This window comes from Aquarana catesbeiana, linkage group LG03, assembly GCF_042186555.1.
Source record: "Aquarana catesbeiana isolate 2022-GZ linkage group LG03, ASM4218655v1, whole genome shotgun sequence".
Classification (NCBI taxonomy): Eukaryota; Metazoa; Chordata; class Amphibia; order Anura; family Ranidae; genus Aquarana; species Aquarana catesbeiana.
The window spans coordinates 496,911,177-496,933,012 of record NC_133326.1 but is presented as its reverse complement, the minus strand read 5'-3'; the positions used below and the strand labels follow the sequence as shown (position 1 = coordinate 496,933,012).

The window sequence follows — 21,836 nt, the reverse complement described above, 5'->3', positions numbered from 1 at the left end:
GGCACCTGAAGCAAGGGCGGACTCGGCTGGGGGCACCTGAAGCAAGGGCGGACTCGGCTGGGGGCACCTGAAGCAAGGGCGGACTCGGCTGGGGGCACCTGAAGCAAGGGCGGACTCGGCTGGGGGCACCTGAAGCAAGGGCGGACTCGGCTGGGGGCACCTGAAGCAAGGGCGGGCTCGGCTGGGGGCACCTGAAGCAAGGGCGGACTCGGCTGGGGGCACCTGAAGCAAGGGCGGACTCGGCTGGGGGCACCTGAAGCAAGGGCGGACTCGGCTGGGGGCACCTGAAGCAAGGGCGGACTCGGCTGGGGGCACCTGAAGCAAGGGCGGACTCGGCTGGGGGCACCTGAAGCAAGGGCGGACTCGGCTGGGGGCACCTGAAGCAAGGGCGGACTCGGCTGGGGGCACCTGAAGCAAGGGCGGACTCGGCTGGGGGCACCTGAAGCAAGGGCGGACTATGCTGGGGGCACCTGAAGCAAGGGCGGACTATGCTGGGGGCACCTGAAGCAAGGGCGGACTATGCTGGTGGCAGGCAACGTGGCAGGTGACACGCTCAGGGGTCTCACTGATTCTGCATTCTGGTAATTTTGAACAAGTGGCGGGATGATTGAAGCGCTAACACCAGGTGTTTGGAGTATCTTTATCTGCTGATTGTTAAAGTCTGGAATACACATATTTCTATTGTGGTGTAGGATCTGGGGCTGCTGTCCCTCCATCCCTCTCCCCCCTTTCCCTCTCCATCCCTCATTCATCTCAGACTCTAACCACACCCCCCTTTGAACCATGCTCATTTAAGCCACGCCCACCATTCTTCAGCACAATGTGCGCCGCATTTTTATTTTTCCTATACCACGCCTACAAATGCATGCCCGCCCGATTATAATGCCACTCCGCCTACAGCCAAAAAAGTGTGCCTAAATATTTTTTTACAATGTTGGCGCTATGCCTTTGTTTAAAATAAATGTTTTGTACTTTTTTATAATGTTTGTTTCTATGAGATCAATTCTCCACCTAACACAGTGCCCTAACTACACTCACTCCAGCTGACAGTCTGCAGCTAGTCTGCAGCCCTCCCTAACTTCCTGTAATAAAGGCTTCACTCTCATCCTGCAGCCATTCTCACACACATTACATTTTAAACAGACTGCTTCTTTACGGGACCTAATCCATCTGAGAGGACATGTGACTGCTAACTGACAGGTCAGACACAGAGGGGAAGAACATTCCCCGCCTGTGTGCACTGTAGTTTTGGCAGGGAGGCTTTGCTGTCAATCAACATAGCAGGGCTGGGAGGGGGCATGGCACTAAACTGACTACAGTAGAGGATGCTGTGCATATGAATGGTGTGCTATATCTCCAGAAAACAAACTGACCATGCTAGAATGGATCTGCCTCCATGCCTAGCGTGGTCAGTTTGAAACAGGAACCCAAGGAACTGGCAGTATCATGAGAGTTTCTTCAGCAACCTGCTTAATGAAGACAGGTTACAGGCAACACTCACTAAGCACTACAGTATGTATATTTGAAAGCGTATATGGGTTTTAATTTTAGGGGTAACAATTACTTTAAGTATATGAGAGAAAAGCAAGATCACTGAGCTGGCAGAGGTACATAGATCACTAACTGGACAGAAATACAAATGTTTTGTCAGGTAACACAATTCCTCTAATATGTATTTAGCTCCTTGCCTGGAGTTCAGCTTTAAAGAGCAGTAATTTGGCTACTAATAGGACTCATTTTATAAGGTGTTCACATTCATGCCAGATTGTTCTTATTTAGTCAGTAATCGTACGAATTAAAGGACTGCAAAGCATTAAAGAAATAAACACAAACATACTGAATTCTCTGAAATCCTGGAACGGCTGCATGGTTTTGGCCTCCAACATTGACACCACAATCCACACATCGACTGGTCTCCATTGGCTGACCACACTGTTTAGAAATGACAACAAATTATGAAAGCATCCTATGTGAAAGAATACTATTTGCTTGCAAAATATAAACATTTGATGGTTAGTTATAAGTGGGTTCCTTTCCTGAAGGGATTAGAATGATCACAACATCTCTTCAATACATTGCCTCTAATATAATTATGCACTTGCACCTTTCTACATTCCCTTCCTTTTTACTTTGGGTGATGTTACAGGTATCAGCAGTATTAATCAGATATGGAGCAGTAAGCTGGCAAGTTTTAGTTAGGAGGGGGAAGTAAAAGTGGTCTAAGCTGTGAATCTATAACAAATTCATGTATACCAAGGAACATCCTAAGGGCCTGTGCTGACAACCTTTTGTTTGTATCAAGTGGTTTTGCATTGCCACGCAGGTCTACACAATAAACAATGCAAACAGACCCACATAACAAACAAGTTAAGAAAGGCTTGACAGGCAAATAGAGAAGTTTTTACCTGAAATAGCATCAGAGGAGGCCTGAACATCTACCTACATCTACATCATCCCCCAGTAACAAACTGTCTTTAATACCACACTTTTATTTTAAGGGCCTCTCCTGCCTATTTATGCTGAAGTGTCTCTCTAAATGGTCGCTGGGAATTAACTTCTATCCTTGGGTGCCAGCAACAACAGTTTTTTATCTCCTTCATTCAAGTGTTGGTGGGTTATGTTTCACTTATATATGAGTAATTGCTAGGTTCACTAAGTGTGGAGGGACACCTCTATTCCTCTCCCCCTTCCTTCCTGGCGCTATCCCCCGCCCTCCTTTCCTCCCTCCCACCCCCCCCTTCTTTTTCCCTCCCCTTCCCCCCCATCCAATTCCCTCTCTCTTTTTTCCTCCCCAGCCCCCCCCTTTTTCCCTCCCCCCCTCTCCCTTCCTTTCCCTTTCCCCCCTCCCCTAACTCCAGCCCCCCCCCTTTTCTTCCCCCCCCTTTTTTTTTCTTCCCTTCTATTCCCTTGTCCCACCCCATCCCTTTCCCCCCTTTTCTCCTCCTTTCCCTTCCCCCTTTTCCTCCCCCTATTAATCCCTCCCCTCCCACTTCTCCCCCCCCCCCTTCCACTCCCCAATCCTCCTCCTCCTATCCATTCCTTTTTCTCCCCCCCCCCACTGTCTTTTCACCCTATTCACTCAGGTGGAAATCACGTCATCATTAGTTGATACCCCACACCAACACTCATTATATCTTATGTTTTCTACACAATAGCTTACTTTGCCAAAATACCCCCCTTGCTCGCCCCCGGGGGAACGCCCGAAGTGGGCGTCTCACAAGTGCCGTCTAAGCCCGAAGAGGCAGTGGTTGGCGAGTGTACTTTCAAAATTTGAGTAACTACTCCAATATCATGCTACCTACTTCATATTACTTCTCATCACTATGTATATATAATTTTGATTGTTTTACGTTGTAGATAGTTTACTTGGACGCCTCCTGAGGAAGCGGCTTGACCGCGAAACTGTCGAGGCTTACGTCCTTAAGTATTCAAAACCTGCCTTCATCCACCTATGCGGGCGCTTAAAGTTATTTCAACAAATACTGTATTGTAATATATGTCTTAACTATACCTGTGTTAATCTATATTGTGTATATATAGATTTTTTAATGTTTATTTTTGAATAAATTGATATTTTACCTATATTGCATACTTTCATGAGGTACCGCGATAGTCCATACTGCTTCTCATGGTAAGGTAGGACTTAATTGGAGAAGTCCTGGTTATTCCCTCCCCAATTCCCCCTACTAATAACTCTCGAAGGATGATGGTACCTACAAATTATACAACTTCCCCTTCTTAATTTTGTGGCATTCACTTTATAATTCTGAACATCTACCTGGTGAAATTTAAGATAAGTGAACAGAAGCTAAGGTGGCCAACTTGAAAATCTAAGACACAAATGCCTGATGCTAAAAAGCTCATGAATCGCAAACAGATCTGGTAATGCGTGCCTTAACAGGGAAGAGAGGGATACTATCCTTCAAAGCATAAGCTTGATAAATGATAACCCATTTGAACCACCAAGCAATAACAGAGAAAGAAGTAGGGAAACCCCTGCAGACCCCTCCAGAATTACAAAGAGGGAATGTGATTGCCTAAAAGAGGATATAGCTGAGAGGTAAACTCTCACATCATGTACCACATCAAGATAGTGGAAAAAATTGATTTGGATGTTTTGGAACAGGACATAAGGAATGAAGGGCAATGTCCTGGTTGAGGTGTAAAGACTTATGCCCCGTACACACGGTCGGATTTTCCGGTGGAAAATGTGTGATAGGACCTTGTTGTCGGAAATTCCGACCGTGTGTAGGCTCCATCACACATTTTCCATCGGATTTTCCGACACACAAAGTTTGAGAGCAGGCTATAAAATTTTCTGACAACAAAATCCATTGTTGGAATTTCCGATCGTGTGTACACAAATCCGACGCACAAAGTGCCACGCATGCTCAGAATAAATAAAGAGATGAAAGCTATTGGCTACTGCCCCGTTTATAGTCCCGATGTACGTGTTTTACGTCACCGCGTTCAGAATGATCAGATTTTCCGACAACTTTGTGTGACCGTGTGTATGCAAGACAAGTTTGAGCCAACATCCGTCGGAAAAAATCCTAGGATTTTGTTGTCGGAATGTCCGATCAATGTCCGACCGTGTGTACGGGGCATAAGACCAGCTTCAGGAGAAAGGAGACTTTAGGCCTCAATCTTGTCCTTGTGCAACACCAAGAAAGGCTCTTTACTTAGCAAGGCTGCTATCGCAGAGCCCCTCCATGCAGAGGTGATAAGAAAAGCCATATGTTTGACACCCTATACCAAGGCCTTAAATATGGAGTGACAGGCTTAGGGTCTCTAAAACAGAATGGTTATGGTCATGATTTGTCCTTTGATGGTTCTCAATACCATGGTGTACTTTCTAGGAAGAAAGTTCCTTGACAGCAAAATAGGTGTTCCAAGTGCAATGGTAGAGAAGTTGATTATGAAACCTTCAAGAGGGTGGAGATGACTGATTGACAGTTTCCTGTCTTCAACAGCCATGCCGTTAAAGCCAGAAACAGAGAAGCAGGATGGAAGATTAGCCAGCGGTAGCGTCTACTAGGAGTCTCAATATATCTGGGTACCATATTCTCCTTGACCAATTCGGTGCAAGGAGAATCATCTGAATGCTTTCCCTTTTGATCCTGCAAAGCAGACAAGGAAGACTCTGGAGGGGTGGAAAGGCATAGATCCGGTTGAACTGATCACACAGGGACACACCACAGCATCCACTGCAAATTCCCGAAGGTCCCTGCACTAGACCTGACGACATACCTGCCCAGTTTGTTTTTGAAACTGGGTATCTGGCATCTCCCACCTGTGGCAAAGGGCTTGAAACACTTTCAGATGAAGAGTGCGTTCCCCCAGATAAAGAAGTTGACAGAGAGTCTGCCTGCCAATTTTCCTGGGATGTGGTTAGGTGACAAGGCTGGAATGTGGAATTCTGCCCAGGAAAAGATCAAGTTTGCTTCCTTTTGAGCAGTGTGACCTGGTGCCTCCTCAATGACGGATTTCTTTCACAGCCATGACATTGTCCAATGGGATTTTTTTCAGGTGTCCTCGCAAAACAGGAGACCAGTGTTGAAGAGTTAATTGAATCACTCTGGGCACCAAAATGTTAAGGGGGAAGGCAGGTGCTTCCTCTAACAACCAACTCCTTTGCACGGAGAAGGCATCTAGGACTGCTCTGCAGCCCAATAGACTGCATCCATAGTTAGAATCTTCCATAAACTTAGAGGAAAGGGCTTCTGTACCTCCAGCATGGCGTTGGTAATACACCACACTAGGGAGAGTCTGGCCTTGAGGCCATATGCATGGGATGGTTGAATGACCGAGTCTGATTGTCCCATGCTACCAGAATGTTGAGTTGCAACAGTCTAGAGTGAAACTGAGTTTACAGCACAGCCTCCAAGGAGGTAACCACTAGCTTCAAGACCCACATGCAGGCAATGATCAAGCAGTTTCCCTTGACCCAGAGGGCCCGGGCACAAAAGCGGAGGAACAGAAGTGTGTCCCAAGGCAAGAAGATCCTGGACTGGGCTGTGTCTAGCATCAGGCCCAGGTACTCCAATTTGTGAGATGGGTCCAACAAAGACTTCTTCAGGTTAAGGATTCAAGTGACAATCCGCAGTGGCTGCACAGTCTGTTGGAAGTTGGCTAACAGGGAAAGGGAGGACTGGTCTTTTAATAGGAGGTTGTCTAGGTATCCCACACATGGCTACTTTGATCATGAAGCAGAGCCAAAACTGGCACAAGCACCTTGATGAAAATCGGGGGGGAATTGTAGACAGGTCAAAGGCAAGGATGACAAACTGGTAATGCTAATTGCCCAATCAAAAAATTCAGAGATCACTGATGAAGCAGAAAGCTTAAAATATGCAAGTAAGCATCCAGGATGTGTATTAAGACCAAACAATCATCCAGAAATAGGGTGGCAATGAATAATCTGACAGTTTCCCTGCAGAACACTTGAACCCATAGGAACAAATTGCGAGCCTTCAGATCCAGAATAGATCACACTCCTTTGTTCAGATTGGGAAACAGGAAAGTTTCAAGTAGAAACATTGAAAGTGTACATCTCTTGGTACAGAGGTAATGACCCTTTGAGGTACGTGTTGCTGGACAGCAGCAAACATCCCATTACTGGGAAGAAGTCTTGAAACCAGGCTTGCCTGGTTTGGAGGACCATGGCTTCTTATGAAAATATGTTCCTGCCTTAGATTTGATATTGGAAGTCTGAGATGGGTGAAAGGAATCTTTCCTAACCTTGGGAGTAGGAGCCCTATTGGTAGAGGCGCAAGCTTTGTTTTTCTGGGGGAGAAGAGTATTCCTATCGCCTGTAATTTGCTTGATGTGCTTTTCCAAGGAGAGAACAAACAGGCATTGGTCTTAAATGCTGGTCAGCTGAGTTCCCATTAAAGAAGCAGTTACCCTTTGAAGGCAAAGGATCATGAGCATGTGGATAGGGACTTAACCTGGAGTTCTAACGGACTATGGTCTGAAGAATTCTTTAGGATTGAACTAAGATCTTGGGCCATGTGTATAGGCAAGACAGCAATGGTCTGGAAAACTGCCATAAAAGCAACCACAATGCATGGTGGAGGCCCCCAGGAAAAGGGAGCTTTAAAGAGTGCCTTTAACTTCTTGTCTACCGAGGCTTTAAACACAAGATTATCCTCCATGGGGGGCCGTGGGTGCTTTATTAAAGCAACATTTATCTGTATCTGAGCACCACAAACCGAAAATGCTATTTCATTCATTTTTAATAGTCAGAGCAAACTCACCCATCCATGCCTCCATGCTTTATTATGTTAAGAAATCACTTTGAAAAACACTCCCTAGAATTTTTGGCCATGCCTATCTTGAGTAAAGACAGATAATTTGTTTAGTGTTTACTTCCAGGAATCCATGTGCCCTTAGCTGCAGGCAGGAGGATGTGTTTAGCTGAGAAAGCCCTTCCTTCCCTCCTCCAGATGAAAGAAAAAAAATGCAAATGAAGACTCTTGGGATTTATAACATAATTTTGGCATAGGCCAGAAACCAGGAAACAACTGAAGAAATGTGAAGAAAAAAAGTTTAAAACAAGTAAATATAATATACCTTCTTATCTGTATACTAAGGCTAGAAGCATAAGGATTAAAAATAGTTAAAGTTATTGAGAGAGTAAAGTTCCACTTTAAGACAAATTGCTGGATCTACCAGAGGAATTGCCCACTTACATAGGAAACGTTCCCAAAATGGATACTGCAGAGCAAAACGTATCTAAAGTAAAAATGTTCTCTCAAAATGTGACATTGACCGTGAGGGGCGTAACTGGATGCTCTAGAGGGCGGACGTGTATGACCTAGCCCTGCCGTAGCTCCGGGAAGAGATCCTGTAGGCTGGAGCCGATGCAGTAGCGTGGGGACGGCTTACACTCGGCTTAGCAGTTCTGCCGCCCCGTCGTTCCGCCAGGAGGACCCAGTCTTCATATAGGGATCGAGGGACCAGAGAGAGAGGAGAGCCACTGGCACACCCGCAGTACGCTCTGCCATCGTCTTCGGGACATGCGGCGTGGATGGTCAGACGCTGAGTAGGGGGAGAAGTCACACAGCCTGATTACTGACTGAAGAGAGGAGAGACCTCAAAGCTGAAACGTGAGTCCAGCATTTGAAAATTATCTAACCAGGGGAGACTAGGCTTGGTCTGCAGGGACACCCAGTTGATATTTAGTTATCTGCATCTGGAATATTTTAGTTCTCTTTTGCATCTGAAGGGGGGGGGGGGGAGTAAGGGGGCCTCCATCGGACTATTGAGATGCTACTTCTCGGCTTCGTTAGCCTGCCTCCCCTTTCTTTCTCTTTTTCTCGTGTGTAAGCGCTATCCTCCCCCAAATGTCTTTGCTAACACATAGTAATGACAAGGAAGATGGGGGGGCACAAGAGGACAGCGCCAGCTCCAGTACCCAGTCACAACGAAGTGTGAAGGGGAACCAGGCAGCAGCCAAACTAGAGATTTGCCCATAACCCAGGTCAGATCCCCTCAAAAGGAGGGCAACAGAATTTTCAAGCGCAATCTAAGGCACATGCTGGGGCCACAGCTGTGAGGAAAAGCCAAGGTCCAGGGCAAGCTATGGCAGTACCAGAGGTTAATCACATAGGACTGAAATCTGCAGGGGAGGATATCCAGGACATTCAGGATACTCCAGAGTCCCCGTCTGGAGCTGGAGCTTTAACTGAAGGATATCCATCATTGAAAGAAATCCTGCAGGCAATTAATTCCTGTAGGATTTCTTTAGGTGAACTGTCAGACCAGCTTTAAAACAATCAAGGAAGAGCTATCCTTTGTCAGGCATGACCTACAAAAAGCGCGAGAAGAGGAGGTGGAGGATGACCTGAACCCCCTTAAGCGGAAGATAAGAACAGTAAAAGAACAAATGGCCAATTATGAGATAAAAATGGATGATGTTGAAAACAGGATGCAAAGGAAAAATATAAGGATCGCGGGGCTCCCAGAGCGCAGTGAGGGCCCGGATCCTGTGATATTTCTAGAAAAATGGTTCAGGGCTCTTTTTGGAAAGGACACTTTCTCACCCTTCTTTGCAATGGAGAGAGTTCATGGGGTGCCTTCTAGACCTTCTCCACCTGGGGGCCATCCAAGATCACTACTGGTAAAAATGCTCTTCTATAAGAACAGAGTAACTATACTACAGAAGGCCAGGGAAATGGGTAAAATCATCTATGAAGGTGCTAGGGTATCCATATACACAGATTTTTCACCAGAACTGCAAAAACGGAGGGCTAAGTTTTTGGAAAATAAACGTAAGCTACAACAACTGAGTTTCCAATGCCCTGCTATATCCAGCAAGACTGTGGGTGACCTACATGGGGGAGACTTTGTTTTTTGATTCCCCGGATGGGGTGAAGGGGTGGTTGGCATCCCATAAGGGAAAATTATAGAAGAACTAGAAAATAGCGTTTCAAAGATAGAAGTATAATAACTGCATGGGTGACTTAGGGGCACAGCTGATCACTTATTTTCACATTAAGGAGCTGGGGAGGGGGGTTGCATTTAGGTTAGAAGGATAATGTGTATATGGCCCCCTTTCTCAAAGGGATTTGGGAGAATGTTTTCTTTATTTTTGTATCTGCATGAGCTTTTAAATTTTTTTTGGTGGGGAGCTTATGTATGAAAGAAATAATATTTGTCATCTTGAGCACATAGGAAGGTCACTTTGGAAGCCCCCAGAGAGGACCCAAAAGGGTGGTGAGTGAATCGGGAATGAGACACGGTTGGGGTGCTAGGTATGAAAGGGGTATGTGGGGATGTATGAAGAATAAACGCATGTATGAAGAACTATATGTTCTTGGAACGTCCAGGGGTTGGGAGATCCTGCAAAAAAAACTGCAGTTCTTTCCGTAGCAAAAATGTATGGGGTGGGATTACTGCCTGCGGGAGACACACCTCACTAATGTCTCTATACCGCAGCTGGGTTGGGGGGAATTCCGAACCCACTACCATTTAATTCACACCTCCTACTCTGGGGGGGGTGAGTATTCTGATCAGGTCTGGGGTGATGTTTACCTGCAGGCAGATCAAGACTGGCGAATTGGGGCATTACATTTTCCTATATTGCACTATAGAAAATAGAACTTACGTGTTGGCTAATTTATATGTCCATCCTCCATTCGACACTTTCATTTTGTTCAAATTAGTGGAGTTTTTTCTGGACAAACCGGGTGTGCCGGTTATTGTCATGGGTGACTTTAACACGATTTGGGCCGGAAGGCGGATAAGCTTCCCCAGGAGACACAGACGGGCGCTACAGCTGATGTCCAACGTCATCGGCTGTCCCTATTTTTGGGAGAGGCCGGACTAATGGATATTATGGAGAGTGTGGAATCCGGCAGCACTCATGTTATGTTTTTCCAGGACACACTCCACTCTTTCTAGAATTGATTTGGTTCTAGGGAATGAGGAGGCACTGTAGGTGATAAAAAATGTAAGTTACATGCCAAGAGGCCTCTCGGATCACTCCCCGGTGATAGTGTCGATAGAGGTGAAGGAGAATTTTCGACCTGGGGAGTGGAAAATAAGCCCCTTCGGGATGGAACTAATGGGTAACCCAGATGAGGTGCTAACAGCTTTTAGAGAAAAAAATTGTTTGTATATTAATTAAATATGGTAAATGAAAACATTTTTCAATAAAGATTATAAAGTTAATAAAATGTTCTCTGGGTGAAGCTAGGGCAGACTCTACCATCGAGTGGACTGGTAAAGTCTTCATTTAGGCAATTAAGGGACCTCATGATGAATAACTTTGGGAGGACAGAACCCAGCTGCTCAAACACTAAGCAAGAGCATTGAGCGTCAATAAGGGTTAGCAATGGTATCCTTCAGTTTGGGCAAAATCAATATTACAGGTGTGTCATTAAGATCCAATTTCTTAGAATAAGAAGGATCATCCTCAACTACCATCATCTTCCCCAGATAATGGGGGAGATTTACTAAAACTGGAGCACTTAGAATCTGGTGTAGCTGTGTATGGTAGCTAATCAGCCTCTAACATCAGCTTGTTCAATTAAGCTTTGACAATAAAACCTGATAAAACCTGGAATCTGATTGGTTTCTATGCAGAGCTGCGCCAGATTGTGCACTCTCCAGTTTGAGTTAATCTCCTCCAATGTGTCTGGGTCAAATTTAAAGGCATGGGTGTGACCCCTACTATCTATGACCTTGATAAAGCTAGAAATGTTGCCCTTGATACCAGACAGTGCGGCAGAAAATTCCTCTCCATGGAATTGAAAAAGGCAGCTAGCTTGGCACATAGGCAAGCATGATGGTCTGAAGAAGGCAGTGTTAATCAGATTAGGGACAACCATTAGATTAAAGGGTACTGGGACCCTGGGTAGATAAACTATCACCCCTGTCAAAGTCATTAGGTGAGCTAGCAAGTCTACAGACCATTTTCCCATTCGCTTAAGATCTGCCATGCTTGTGAAATATTATCCCCAGAGGAGTACCCATGACCTCTGCTGCTGTAGAGAGGGAGGGGAGTGCCTCGCTGTCGAGCACCTGTAGGCCACTGTGAACCCAGGTAGTGTGGTTAAAACTGCTATACTGTGCAACTATGAGAGAGCCAGGAGTTGTTGCCGGTCCAAAGTCACCCCCAGCTGCAATAACCCAATTGAAAGTGATATATAGAGAGAGAGAGAACTGTGTTTGGTGATTGCCAAGTGCTTTAACTATGTACAGCCACCTCTTCCCTTCCATCTCAATGGGCGGCTGTACGAGGCGGCAGCAGGTCCTGTGGAGGAATTATGCAGGCTCTATATGCTGTACAGCCACGTGTGTAAAGCCGAAGACTAAGGCCTTCATATATGGTATGTGGCAATACATGGCAGCCAATAAGAAATAACTTTATATATGTTATATTTTGTTATTCTGATTACAACAAATTGATTCTGACCAGATTAACTTGTTAATTGTCTGCCTGAAAATCTGCACTTTGTCTCACCTTAAAATACCTTTCCAGTCTCCTTTTCTTGTAGCTGCCATCTGTGTGTATAATACGTTGGAAGGAAGCAGTGCCAAATCTAATAGGTGGTCCAGGAGAATCAGTTACATCTCCTCACTTATTACTCTGCCCTGCCATTGCTAATGGAGAAAACACTAGTTTGTGGGTGGATCACTGCTCATAGTGCTCCTTTGACCTTGCATTTTTTCAATATTTGACATTTCTCTCACTTGTACCCATGCTCTTATTAGTAAGAATACACCAGACATACTAATACTTCACAATAATGTAATATGTGCAAAGTTATGTCAAGCCTAGCTTACCTCTCCGATGGCACAGTAGTGGCCATTGGGACAAACTGTAATAAGAGAAAGTAAAAGGTTTAAACACTTAAAGGTAGATCTGCAGGCAGATGTAAAAAAAAACACTTTTGTTTTTTAAAATCTAATATTTAAAATTACATTCAAGCATATTTCTTAAATAGTACTTCTATCTTGCTTTATGTCCACTTACACTAGGGTTGCCACCTGTTCCACATAATCCAGGATTGTTCCAGATCTCAGGCTGACATGCTGTGTCCTGTATTGGTTCAATATGCCACACAGTTTGTTCCATATTAGTACATCATCACTGCCACCTGCTGACTCAACTAGTGGACGCTGTGGTGGCCTGTAACATGGTGTGGAGCCTATCCATCACTGTGACAGACCGTTCCCGTGCACCATGCACTCTGTGCAAGATTGCATGCCCCCCCAGCATCAAGTAACTCGATGACTGGAAGAAGTAATTCTTGGGGATGGTGCTGGAGGCTGGAGAGAAACAGAGCAGTGCTGAGTGGAGGGCTGCCCATTGTGCTGCTAGGGGGCCAGTACAGTACTGGAAAGACCACCTTCATCAGTTGGGAGCATGTCATGCTGGGTATAGTGTCTTCAGTGCTGTGCCAATGGAGTGGGCTGACTCTCAACCTCTGTGTGCCATACATGCCACCTGGCTAATGCCCTGTACACGATCGGATATTCCTACGACAAAATCCATGGATTTTTTCCGACGGATGCTGGCTCAAACTTGTCTTGCATACACACGGTCACACAAATCTTGTCGGAAATTCCAAACGTCAATGACACGGTGACGTACCACACGTACGACGAGCCGAGAAAAATGAAGTTCAATAGCCAGTGCAGCTCTTCTGTTTGATTCCGAGCATGCGTGGAACTTTGTGCATCGGAATTGTGTACACACGGTCGGAATTTATGACACCGGATTTTGTTGTCAGAAAATTTGAGAACCAGCTCTCAAATTTTGTGTGATGGAAATTCCAATGGAGCCTACACACGGTCGGAATTTCCGACAAAAAGCTCCCATCGAACATTTTCCGGCGGAAAATCCGACCGTGTGTACGGGGCATTACTCTGTACTGGTATGCTTCCTTCTGTGTGACTGACATGGCTCATCCTCAATGTGCCACCTTTGCTATACTTACCTGCTGTTGCTGTACCTGCATGCTTATTTTTTGTGCGACTGGCATGGCTCTGACCCTAAATATGCCACCAATGTAATACATGCTGGCTGTCACGAAACTAGCATGCTTTCTTCTGTGTGACGGGCATCGCTATCACCCTCACTGTGCCACTTGTGCAAACTGCCTCTGTATTGATGTACCTGCACCTGTATTACTTGGATGACTTTCACCCATGTTAACTGTAATGACATGCTTATTTTTTGTGAATGTATGTCTTTTAAGCTCACTATACCACCTTTGTCATGTATGCTGGCATCCCCTGGACTGCCATTGTTTTTACTCTCACTATGCCACCTCCACCATGCATGCTGGCTGTCCCTCTACTGACATGCTTCCTTCTTGTGAAGGGCATGCCTTTCACCCTCATTATGCCACCTCTGCCATGCCTGCCAGCTACCCCTGTACTGTACCGCTGCACACAACTTTCTATTCACTCACTTAGACCTGCTTCATCCTAAATGATATTACTTTATTTTCGAGTGTATTGTACTTTTCTGGAGATTCTTATAATTATTCTATTCATAGAGATACACATTACATTTTTGATTATATGTGTCTCTAAATTCCTTTTTTTTTTTTAAACAAAGCTTTTCTTATATAACCTCATATGTTGGTTTTAAATAGTAATACAATAAAGATTATTTTTATTGGGCTTTGGGAAGGGAGGGTTCTTTTGCATTTTTTGTATTTTTTCGCATTTTTGTACTTTTTGGCATTTTTGTTTTTGCATTTAGATATCAATGCTATCCAATTTTAATAGGTCCCTGCGGTCTGATTATACTTGATCTAGCTTTCACACATTTCTGCAATAGATCCGCACACACCTGACACTTCTTTTTCACTAAATGTGACATCCAATGATGCATAAAAACTCCCCCACATGCCTGGAATCTCCAGCCCCATGAATAAGCTCTGAGGGGCTGAGCAAAACATGTTGGGGGCGTTGCCCGGCCAGAGTCCAGGCTGAGGTTGCCACTTACTTATCATACCTTGGGATATTATGGATGCGTGGTCACAGGTACACCTTCCTTCATACTGAACTACCCCTGTACTACTATGCTTCCTTATGCTTTTGTGAAATCCAAAACGGCGGCACCCTGCAGCCGCGCAGGGCTTTCGGATCTACACAGGGGAGGCTTTCAGGAGTAAACAACATGCCTAAACCCCTATATGCATATTAAAGCACAGTGGCATTCAAGACATCAACTGGTACACATCACAATGTTCCACATTGAGAAAAATTAATTCTCCAGATGAAGCTGGATCCTGAGGCACCTGCCAAAATTGCTCTGTGGGCAAGCCATGCAATAAACAATATCCAAAATGATCAGAAACAAAAAGTATACTTACCATACCAGTGCAGTTGTTCTCCCACTGCAGATCTAGCATTGGAGAGCATGTCCTCTGGCATGGTTGGCAAAAAGGAGTTCTTAAAACAGGATAAAAATAAATGTATTTATATGCCTACTTGAACTTATAATATAATTAAACCCTCCGTTAAAAATAGATGTTCTAAAATAGCATGTTAAATGCTGAGGAATCTCTATTTTTGAGCTCTCCTTTATCATTTTACATTCAGGTATGTTTACATAATCATGCCATGTTTGGCACTGCAGCTTCCTAGGCTGGATTCCTTTTTATGCACCAGCAGCAGAGTCACAAATGCAAGTAAGGGAGCAAAGCCACGAGTCTCTTCTTTATGGACCACGTATCTGTTGCTCTGTGGCCAGTCTTGACGCTGTGGCTTTAAAGAGGACAGTCTCAATAGCAGCAAAAAAGCTGAAAGCACCTGCACACTGTGACTTGTACTGCTGCAGGAGTGAGTGTCCTAAAGTGAGAATGTTACTCCTGCAAATAAGTGCTGTTGTAGAATGTAATGCAGGAATATATATATATATATATATATATATATATATATATATATATATATATATATATATATTTTTTTTTTTTTCCTTAAACAAGTACAATACGTCAATATGCGCTAACTACTGGCTGCATATGAAACTATAAAACATTCATATACTTTGTTTTTCACATCACATTTTTCCAGTCTTATCATCTTCTATATTTAAAAAAAAAAAAACTGTATCTGGAACCCAGTACCTCAGTTTACAATATGTTCATAAATGTCAATCAGAAATAACAACAATACAAACAACATAATTTACCTGCATTCTAGCAGAAAAGAATGAGAGATTTTTCAAGGGTAGTAAAATGTGGTTATTTCCAGATAGAAGAATGGAGGCCAAGTGCATGGCTAATCCAAAAATGGTTGTGTATGACCCTCTCATGCCGGGAACAGCTTGGAGGAATGGTCGGTTGTTCCTCAGCAGTGTCTCCAAAAACTGATTCAGAGATCTGTCCTTGAAAATTTGGGCATTTTTTATAAAGTCCATCACAGCCTTCTGTTCCTATGTCAGACACATTTGAAAAGATATTATTTACTAGGTTGTGAACGCTTAGGTACAATATGCTGCAGGAGTTCACTGTATATTGCAGCAGAAAAGCATTTAAAGCAGGGCAAAGCTGCATTTCTGATTAGTGTCAACCCCACCAGATGCTTATATTTCTCTTCCCTTAGCTACCCCCTGCTCTGTTTGTGTTATACCTTATACTTTTGGGTATAAAAGAGCATGTGATTCACTTCCCTTTCTCCTGTGTGACATTACTAGTGTTTAGCACCTAAATGGGTATGAGGACTCTCTCTTTATCCCTCTTCATGTGTGAGTGCATACCTCCGAATCATCCTGGATTCCGCTGGATTTTCCCGCACTTTCATGTAGGTCCAGGGGTCCAGCGGATCTGGGCTAGAGTCCCGGATTCCCCCTTAGTGTATCATCAGTGGGGATGCTCTTATTCATTTCTGGTCGGCAGGGCATTCCTGCACACTGCGCTTCTGCCCCTCCCCTCTCCTCAATCTTCTGTGCAAGAACTGCTATGCAGGTGCACAAAGCAGGAGGAAACAACCTCCGTCCAGAGCAGCTAGTCCTCCCAGGTCTCTCCTCCCGACTGGAGAATGCCAACTTCAAAGGTGAAATCAGACCAAATGACCGATCTTCCCATCCCACTAGAGGCATGCTATGTTGCTATCAATAACATTTCACTATTTGAATGGTACAATTAAGGCATTAAGTGGCTGAAAGATTTGTACCAAGCTGAATTCATGAAACCATTCCCGACTCTTTAAGCTGAATATCACATACCAGGGAAAGAGTATTACACATACTTACAACTTAAATTACTCTTACACCACAACCCAGAGAAGGTATGACTAATCCCCAGGAAAATTGCCAAATACTTCCAAAGCCCCATGCCTTCCAAAGGCAGCATTTGCCTTATTTACAGAATCATACAGGATAAAAATAGTTTCTGTAAATCTGAACCTTTCCTTGCTTGGGAAAGAGCCCTAGACCAGACCTATAGCCCTCACCAATGGGAACAGGCCATATCTTCTACTTATAAGTTAACGAGAAGTGCCAATCTATGGGAATCGATGCACAAAATTATGTTACGCTGGTATTTGACCCTGTATAAAATATCAAAGTTCCAACCACACTTATCCAGCCTTTGTTGAAGGGAATGCGGTCAGGTGGGTACTCTCCTCCATAATTTATTGGCCTGTAAATCTTTAGCAAAATCTTGGATTCCCATTTTAAACACTATCTCGGAAATTATAAAAATTCCTGTACAGCCATCCCCTGGTCTAGCACTATTAAATGTAGGCATAGATTATTTCCCTTATCAATCCAGAATAGTAGTTACCAACACCCTTTTAGCTGCAAGGCTAGTTCTAATGAGGCACTGGAAATCCTCCACACCGCCCTCTGTTCAAGAGGTAATAAATACAGTGCATACTCTATATACATATGAAACTCTATTTGCATTATCTAATGGTTCTTATAAATGAGTTTGCTTGAGTTGGAGTGTCTGGTCGCAATGGTATAACAACCAATCTTGAATTATTGGTGCATTTACTACTGTGTTGGATGTGTATTACGATTAGTCGTTGTCTCATCTTGTTCATTCTGACATTTTACAACCTTGTTGGTGGTTTTTATGACTCGTACATTTGTTTTTTTCTTTACTTATTGTTTATCTCTGATCTATAGTTTTGAAGTGATATATGTATGCATACGGTTATATAGCTTCAAAGTAACCATACAGTATGTTTTTGTATACCTTTATGCTTTTGAAACTCCAATAAAACATTTATTGACCTTAAAAACAATCATAGTGGCTGTTCAGCTGCTTGATTGTTTTTACAGGCGGAGGAAGTTTACCATAGAGAATACCGCAGACCAGATGGTCCCCGGCAGTCTCTATGACCTTCGGAGGACCGGGTGCAACGTTATGACGTCACGTCTGGCCCAGCAGATGCAAACACTGCCATGTACTCAGCTAGAAAGGCTGAGATCGTTTTTTGTTTTTTTTTTAGCTTAGTCTTTTCTGCCTAGAGAAGAGATGTGCGGAGGAGGACCTGTCATGTCCTATTCCTATTACAAGGGATGTTTACATTCCTTGAAATATGACTAAAAGTGATAAAAAAAATAATAACAATAATTTTAAAAGGGAAAGTGTAAAAAAAAAACAGACATTGTAGTGTCATAGTGACACTGTACTTGCTCTGGTGACAGTGTGTAAAACTATTTTTTTTTTCATTTTTTTGAAAAAAATGTTTACAGTTTTTTTCTACACTGTCACCAGAGTAGTGTGGTGTCACCATAGTGGGGTGATCAGGGCTTTTTTTTACAGTATGATTGCTTATACAGTGATCAGCACTAAAATAAGCAATCATTTATACTGTGTAACGGCATTCATAATGCCATTTCTTAGTATTGTGATCTATGTGATTGGTCACATTTATCACATGGTACAGGGCCGCTATGATTGGACCTGTACAATGTGATCACTGTGACCAATCACAGAGATCACAGCAGTTCTCAATGATGTCATGAATAACAGCCATTGTGTGATCCCTGTGATTGGTCACATGATACCAGGGCCGCTCATAGCGGCCCAGTACACTGATCTGTATTACACTGTGTCTGGTAGATACAGTGGTCACAGATGGTGTGGCTGCGAGCACCAAAACTAGGAGGACGTAACAGTGCGACCAGTTATAACAACACTGCTCCCGCCTAGCCATACCTGTGCATTGGCAGAGCGGGAAGAGGTTAAAAGGTTATATTCTATATGTTTAATGGTCATTTGTATTCTCTTGGTGCACACTTAAACACTGTCATTATGCTTTATCCTTTTGATGTTTGTACAGTTACACAATACGTTACAAATAAAATAAAAGCAAATAACTAAAGCAACAGACATTTGTATTTAAGCAAATTTTTTTGACTACTTACAGTGTGTTCTGTTCCTTGTTGACCACAGTTACGTACCCCATAGTACAAGGTTATTTCACGGAATACAGCAAGCAAGAGGTGGACAGCCAGTGCCTGATCCTGGCTTTTACATTCCTTAGAAAAAACAAGACATACTGAGCTAAGAAGTGTAGAACTAAAACAAAAATCCTTATAGTGTGCAAAACTCGGAAATAAATAAGTGTCGTGGTGTTCACAGTCAGCTTCAAAAAATGGCCTTTGCAGTTCTGTGTAGCACTTTTATGACCCTAAAATGAAACCTGACTTGTGCACAGTCCTGTCAGGGGGTGGCAACTGCTGTTTGTAGGAATAGGTTCCTGGTGACCACACACCTTAGCAGTCCAAATGGAGCTTTCAGAAGGGTTTGGAAGCCCAAAGAGGGGCCCAGTTCTTAGTGTGAAGGAATGTAATGTAGATAATAATAATAAATCAGAAAATGTCTATTTTCTTATGTGTACACATGTTTTTTCTCCTTACTCATTATATAAGTATACAGATTTGCTCTGTTTCTTTATCTTCTCAAAATGGCGGATACACCCTACATCCCACATATCAGAAGAATGTGGAACTGGAGACAGAACCAGCAACTACCAAACCTCGACATGAAGTTTCTCCATTTTCTCTTCTATCTTAACCAATGAGATGTACCTATTAGACTAACATAGCAATGACGTATTTTTGTGTATAAAACATTAGCACCTCCTCGAATAAATTAGAAGTGTAACAAGTAATCACGCTGAGCGTGTCTCAGAGTGTTTACTTCTATATGCATGCATATCCACACTTTCCAATTAGAGACAGCAGCAGATAACCTTGAGCTCGATTGAAGCTCTTAACCTTAACAGCTGGTGCCGAAAACTGGGAGCTTCAGGCTACAGTCGAAGCAAGAACGCGATAAGGGTCGGGCGGCTAAACTGAGAGAGAAGGAGGGGGGTCTGCGCAGCCCTAACAGTACGGTAAGCAAATATATTCTTACCACTGTACGACTTTCTTGTCTCTTGGTTGGTCGCTGGATTCTGTCGGTATGCTGAGACTGTTTTAGAGGCAGGTATCATTTCCTCGCCTGAGGCTGTTTTAACGAACCTGCCGATGGGTTTCTGCTGACTGTATTATCTGTTCACTGTCTGTCATTCTTTGAACTGCAACTCAGCAGACTAAAAGTGCTGCAGATGTGTGTTCTCATCCCAATATGAGCTGTCAGCCTCTGGAGTGAGATGTTATCCTGCAGCAAGCGTTTATAGACGGGTTACTCGAGGTTTGTAGGACCTCTGAGGGTTTATCTCAGCTGCTGGCTTCGCAGTCTGAAAGTGTTGCAGATGTGTGTGTGTTCTCATCCCCAGATGAGCTGTCGGCCTCTGGAGTGAGATGTTCTCCTGCAACAAACGTCTAAAAATGGGTTTTGCAGGGGAGTTGTCTGCACTTGTGGTTTATTTTAGCCTGCTGAAACTTTGCAGTTCAGAGAGTGGCAGGTGTAATGTCCTGTCCTGAGTGTATTTGTGGTTTACTGTTTGCTATACACGAGAGGGGTTGGGGACTGCTGAAAGTCAGAGAAGGTGTCTACACGAAGGATCTGTTGGGTCACAAGCCGTTGCTCCCCACTACCCCTGATGTGCTTGCACTGAGATTAAACGTACATTACCCGGTGACAGGGGGGTTTGGGCAGACCCTCGAACAGATAGAACAGAGAGCCACGCAGGATGGTTATCAAACTATAAGTTGTCCTCACTCCCCCCTCAAACCGCCAGCCGAGACTGCGGCAGACAAACAGAACAGAGTTGGAGACCTTGGTTACGTGTTAGAAGGCCCAGAGAGAGGAGGGGAAGATGGGTCAGAAGAACACTAAACCGGAGAGAGGAATACTAGCTTGTGATATTGTAAAGAGGAGGGAGGGCAGTGAAGCAGTTAAACGATTGTCCAAAATAGTGAAAGTTTGTGGTTTAAAAGATTGCGTTGCTAGGCTACAAGCAGAGGAATGGCGTGTGCTGTTAGAGAGAACAAAGGGGGTTTATGTTTGATAACGGCTTGTTGGCTGTGGCAGAAGCTTGGTACAGGAGTGCAAAGGCATTGCACAACGAGGGTTGGATAAAAGAGGAAATCAAGAAAGATGCCAATTGTATTACATATGTGTATCACAGAGTTGATAATGTGCCTAAACCGCCCCCCCCCCTATGAAAAAACCTGGACCGAGAGAAGGGAGGGACAACCCTGACCTCCACCTGACAACCACTCCCTTCACACCACCCCAGCCCAAGCACAACCCACTGTGACAACTCCGCGGCCATCTTAGTGCACCCATGCCTTCACTTCCTACCCAGCCCAGTGCACTTCCTGCCAGCGGCCATCTTAGTGCACCCATGCCTTCACTTCCTACCCATCCCAGTGCACTTCCTGCCGGCGGCCATCTTGGTGCATCCATGCCTTCACTTTCTGCCCAGCCCAGTGCACTTCCTGCCGGCGGCCATCTTGGTACACCCAGTAGGCTCAAATACGGCCTATACCCAGTCCTCCCTGTTTTAAACCAGGATGGTTCCTTCTACACACCTGTCTTCTCCAATATGGAAGCACCACATTCACAAGCCGGATATGTTAATGATGAAGAAGCATCTAAGTGGGAAGGCCAACAACAGGCAGCATGGCCACCCTCTGATTTAACCCCCAATCCAGTTCCGGACTCACAGTTCCGAGAGGATCTCAAACACATGCTGGCAACCATAAGGAACAGTGTCCCTTCCCAGCCCCCGCAACAACAACAGTCTCGGTTACCAAAAGGGGCACCAGTGATGTATGTCGCTTTTACCCCATCACAAGCAGCGGCCTTAATGACAAGTCTGCCTGACCCAGAGAAGCAGCCAATGCCCTTCTCCCGCGGGATAGTGCAGCTACAAGAAACTTACTCTGCTGCCTGGAGAGACTTGATCAGCCTATGTCAAATCAAAGCAGGACATGTCTTTTGGCCGGTCATGCAGAC

At 44.3% G+C, this 21,836-nt stretch overlaps 1 protein-coding gene across 5 annotated transcripts in view; it reads right to left on the bottom strand.

Moving 5' to 3' along the window:
• The window catches only part of RNF213 (ring finger protein 213), a 631,031-nt gene that overhangs the window by 93,734 nt on the left and 515,461 nt on the right, over positions 1-21,836 (bottom strand). For all 5 annotated transcript variants that reach the window (XM_073621071.1, XM_073621073.1, XM_073621072.1 and 2 more), the window contains 5 exons: positions 18,851-18,964; positions 15,662-15,904; positions 14,841-14,919; positions 12,295-12,329; positions 1,838-1,932 (listed from right to left, as the gene is read on the bottom strand). In XM_073621071.1, coding sequence (XP_073477172.1) covers positions 1,838-1,932; positions 12,295-12,329; positions 14,841-14,919; positions 15,662-15,904; positions 18,851-18,964 — 566 coding nt within the window. The remainder of the gene's footprint in view (positions 1-1,837; positions 1,933-12,294; positions 12,330-14,840; positions 14,920-15,661; positions 15,905-18,850; positions 18,965-21,836) is intronic.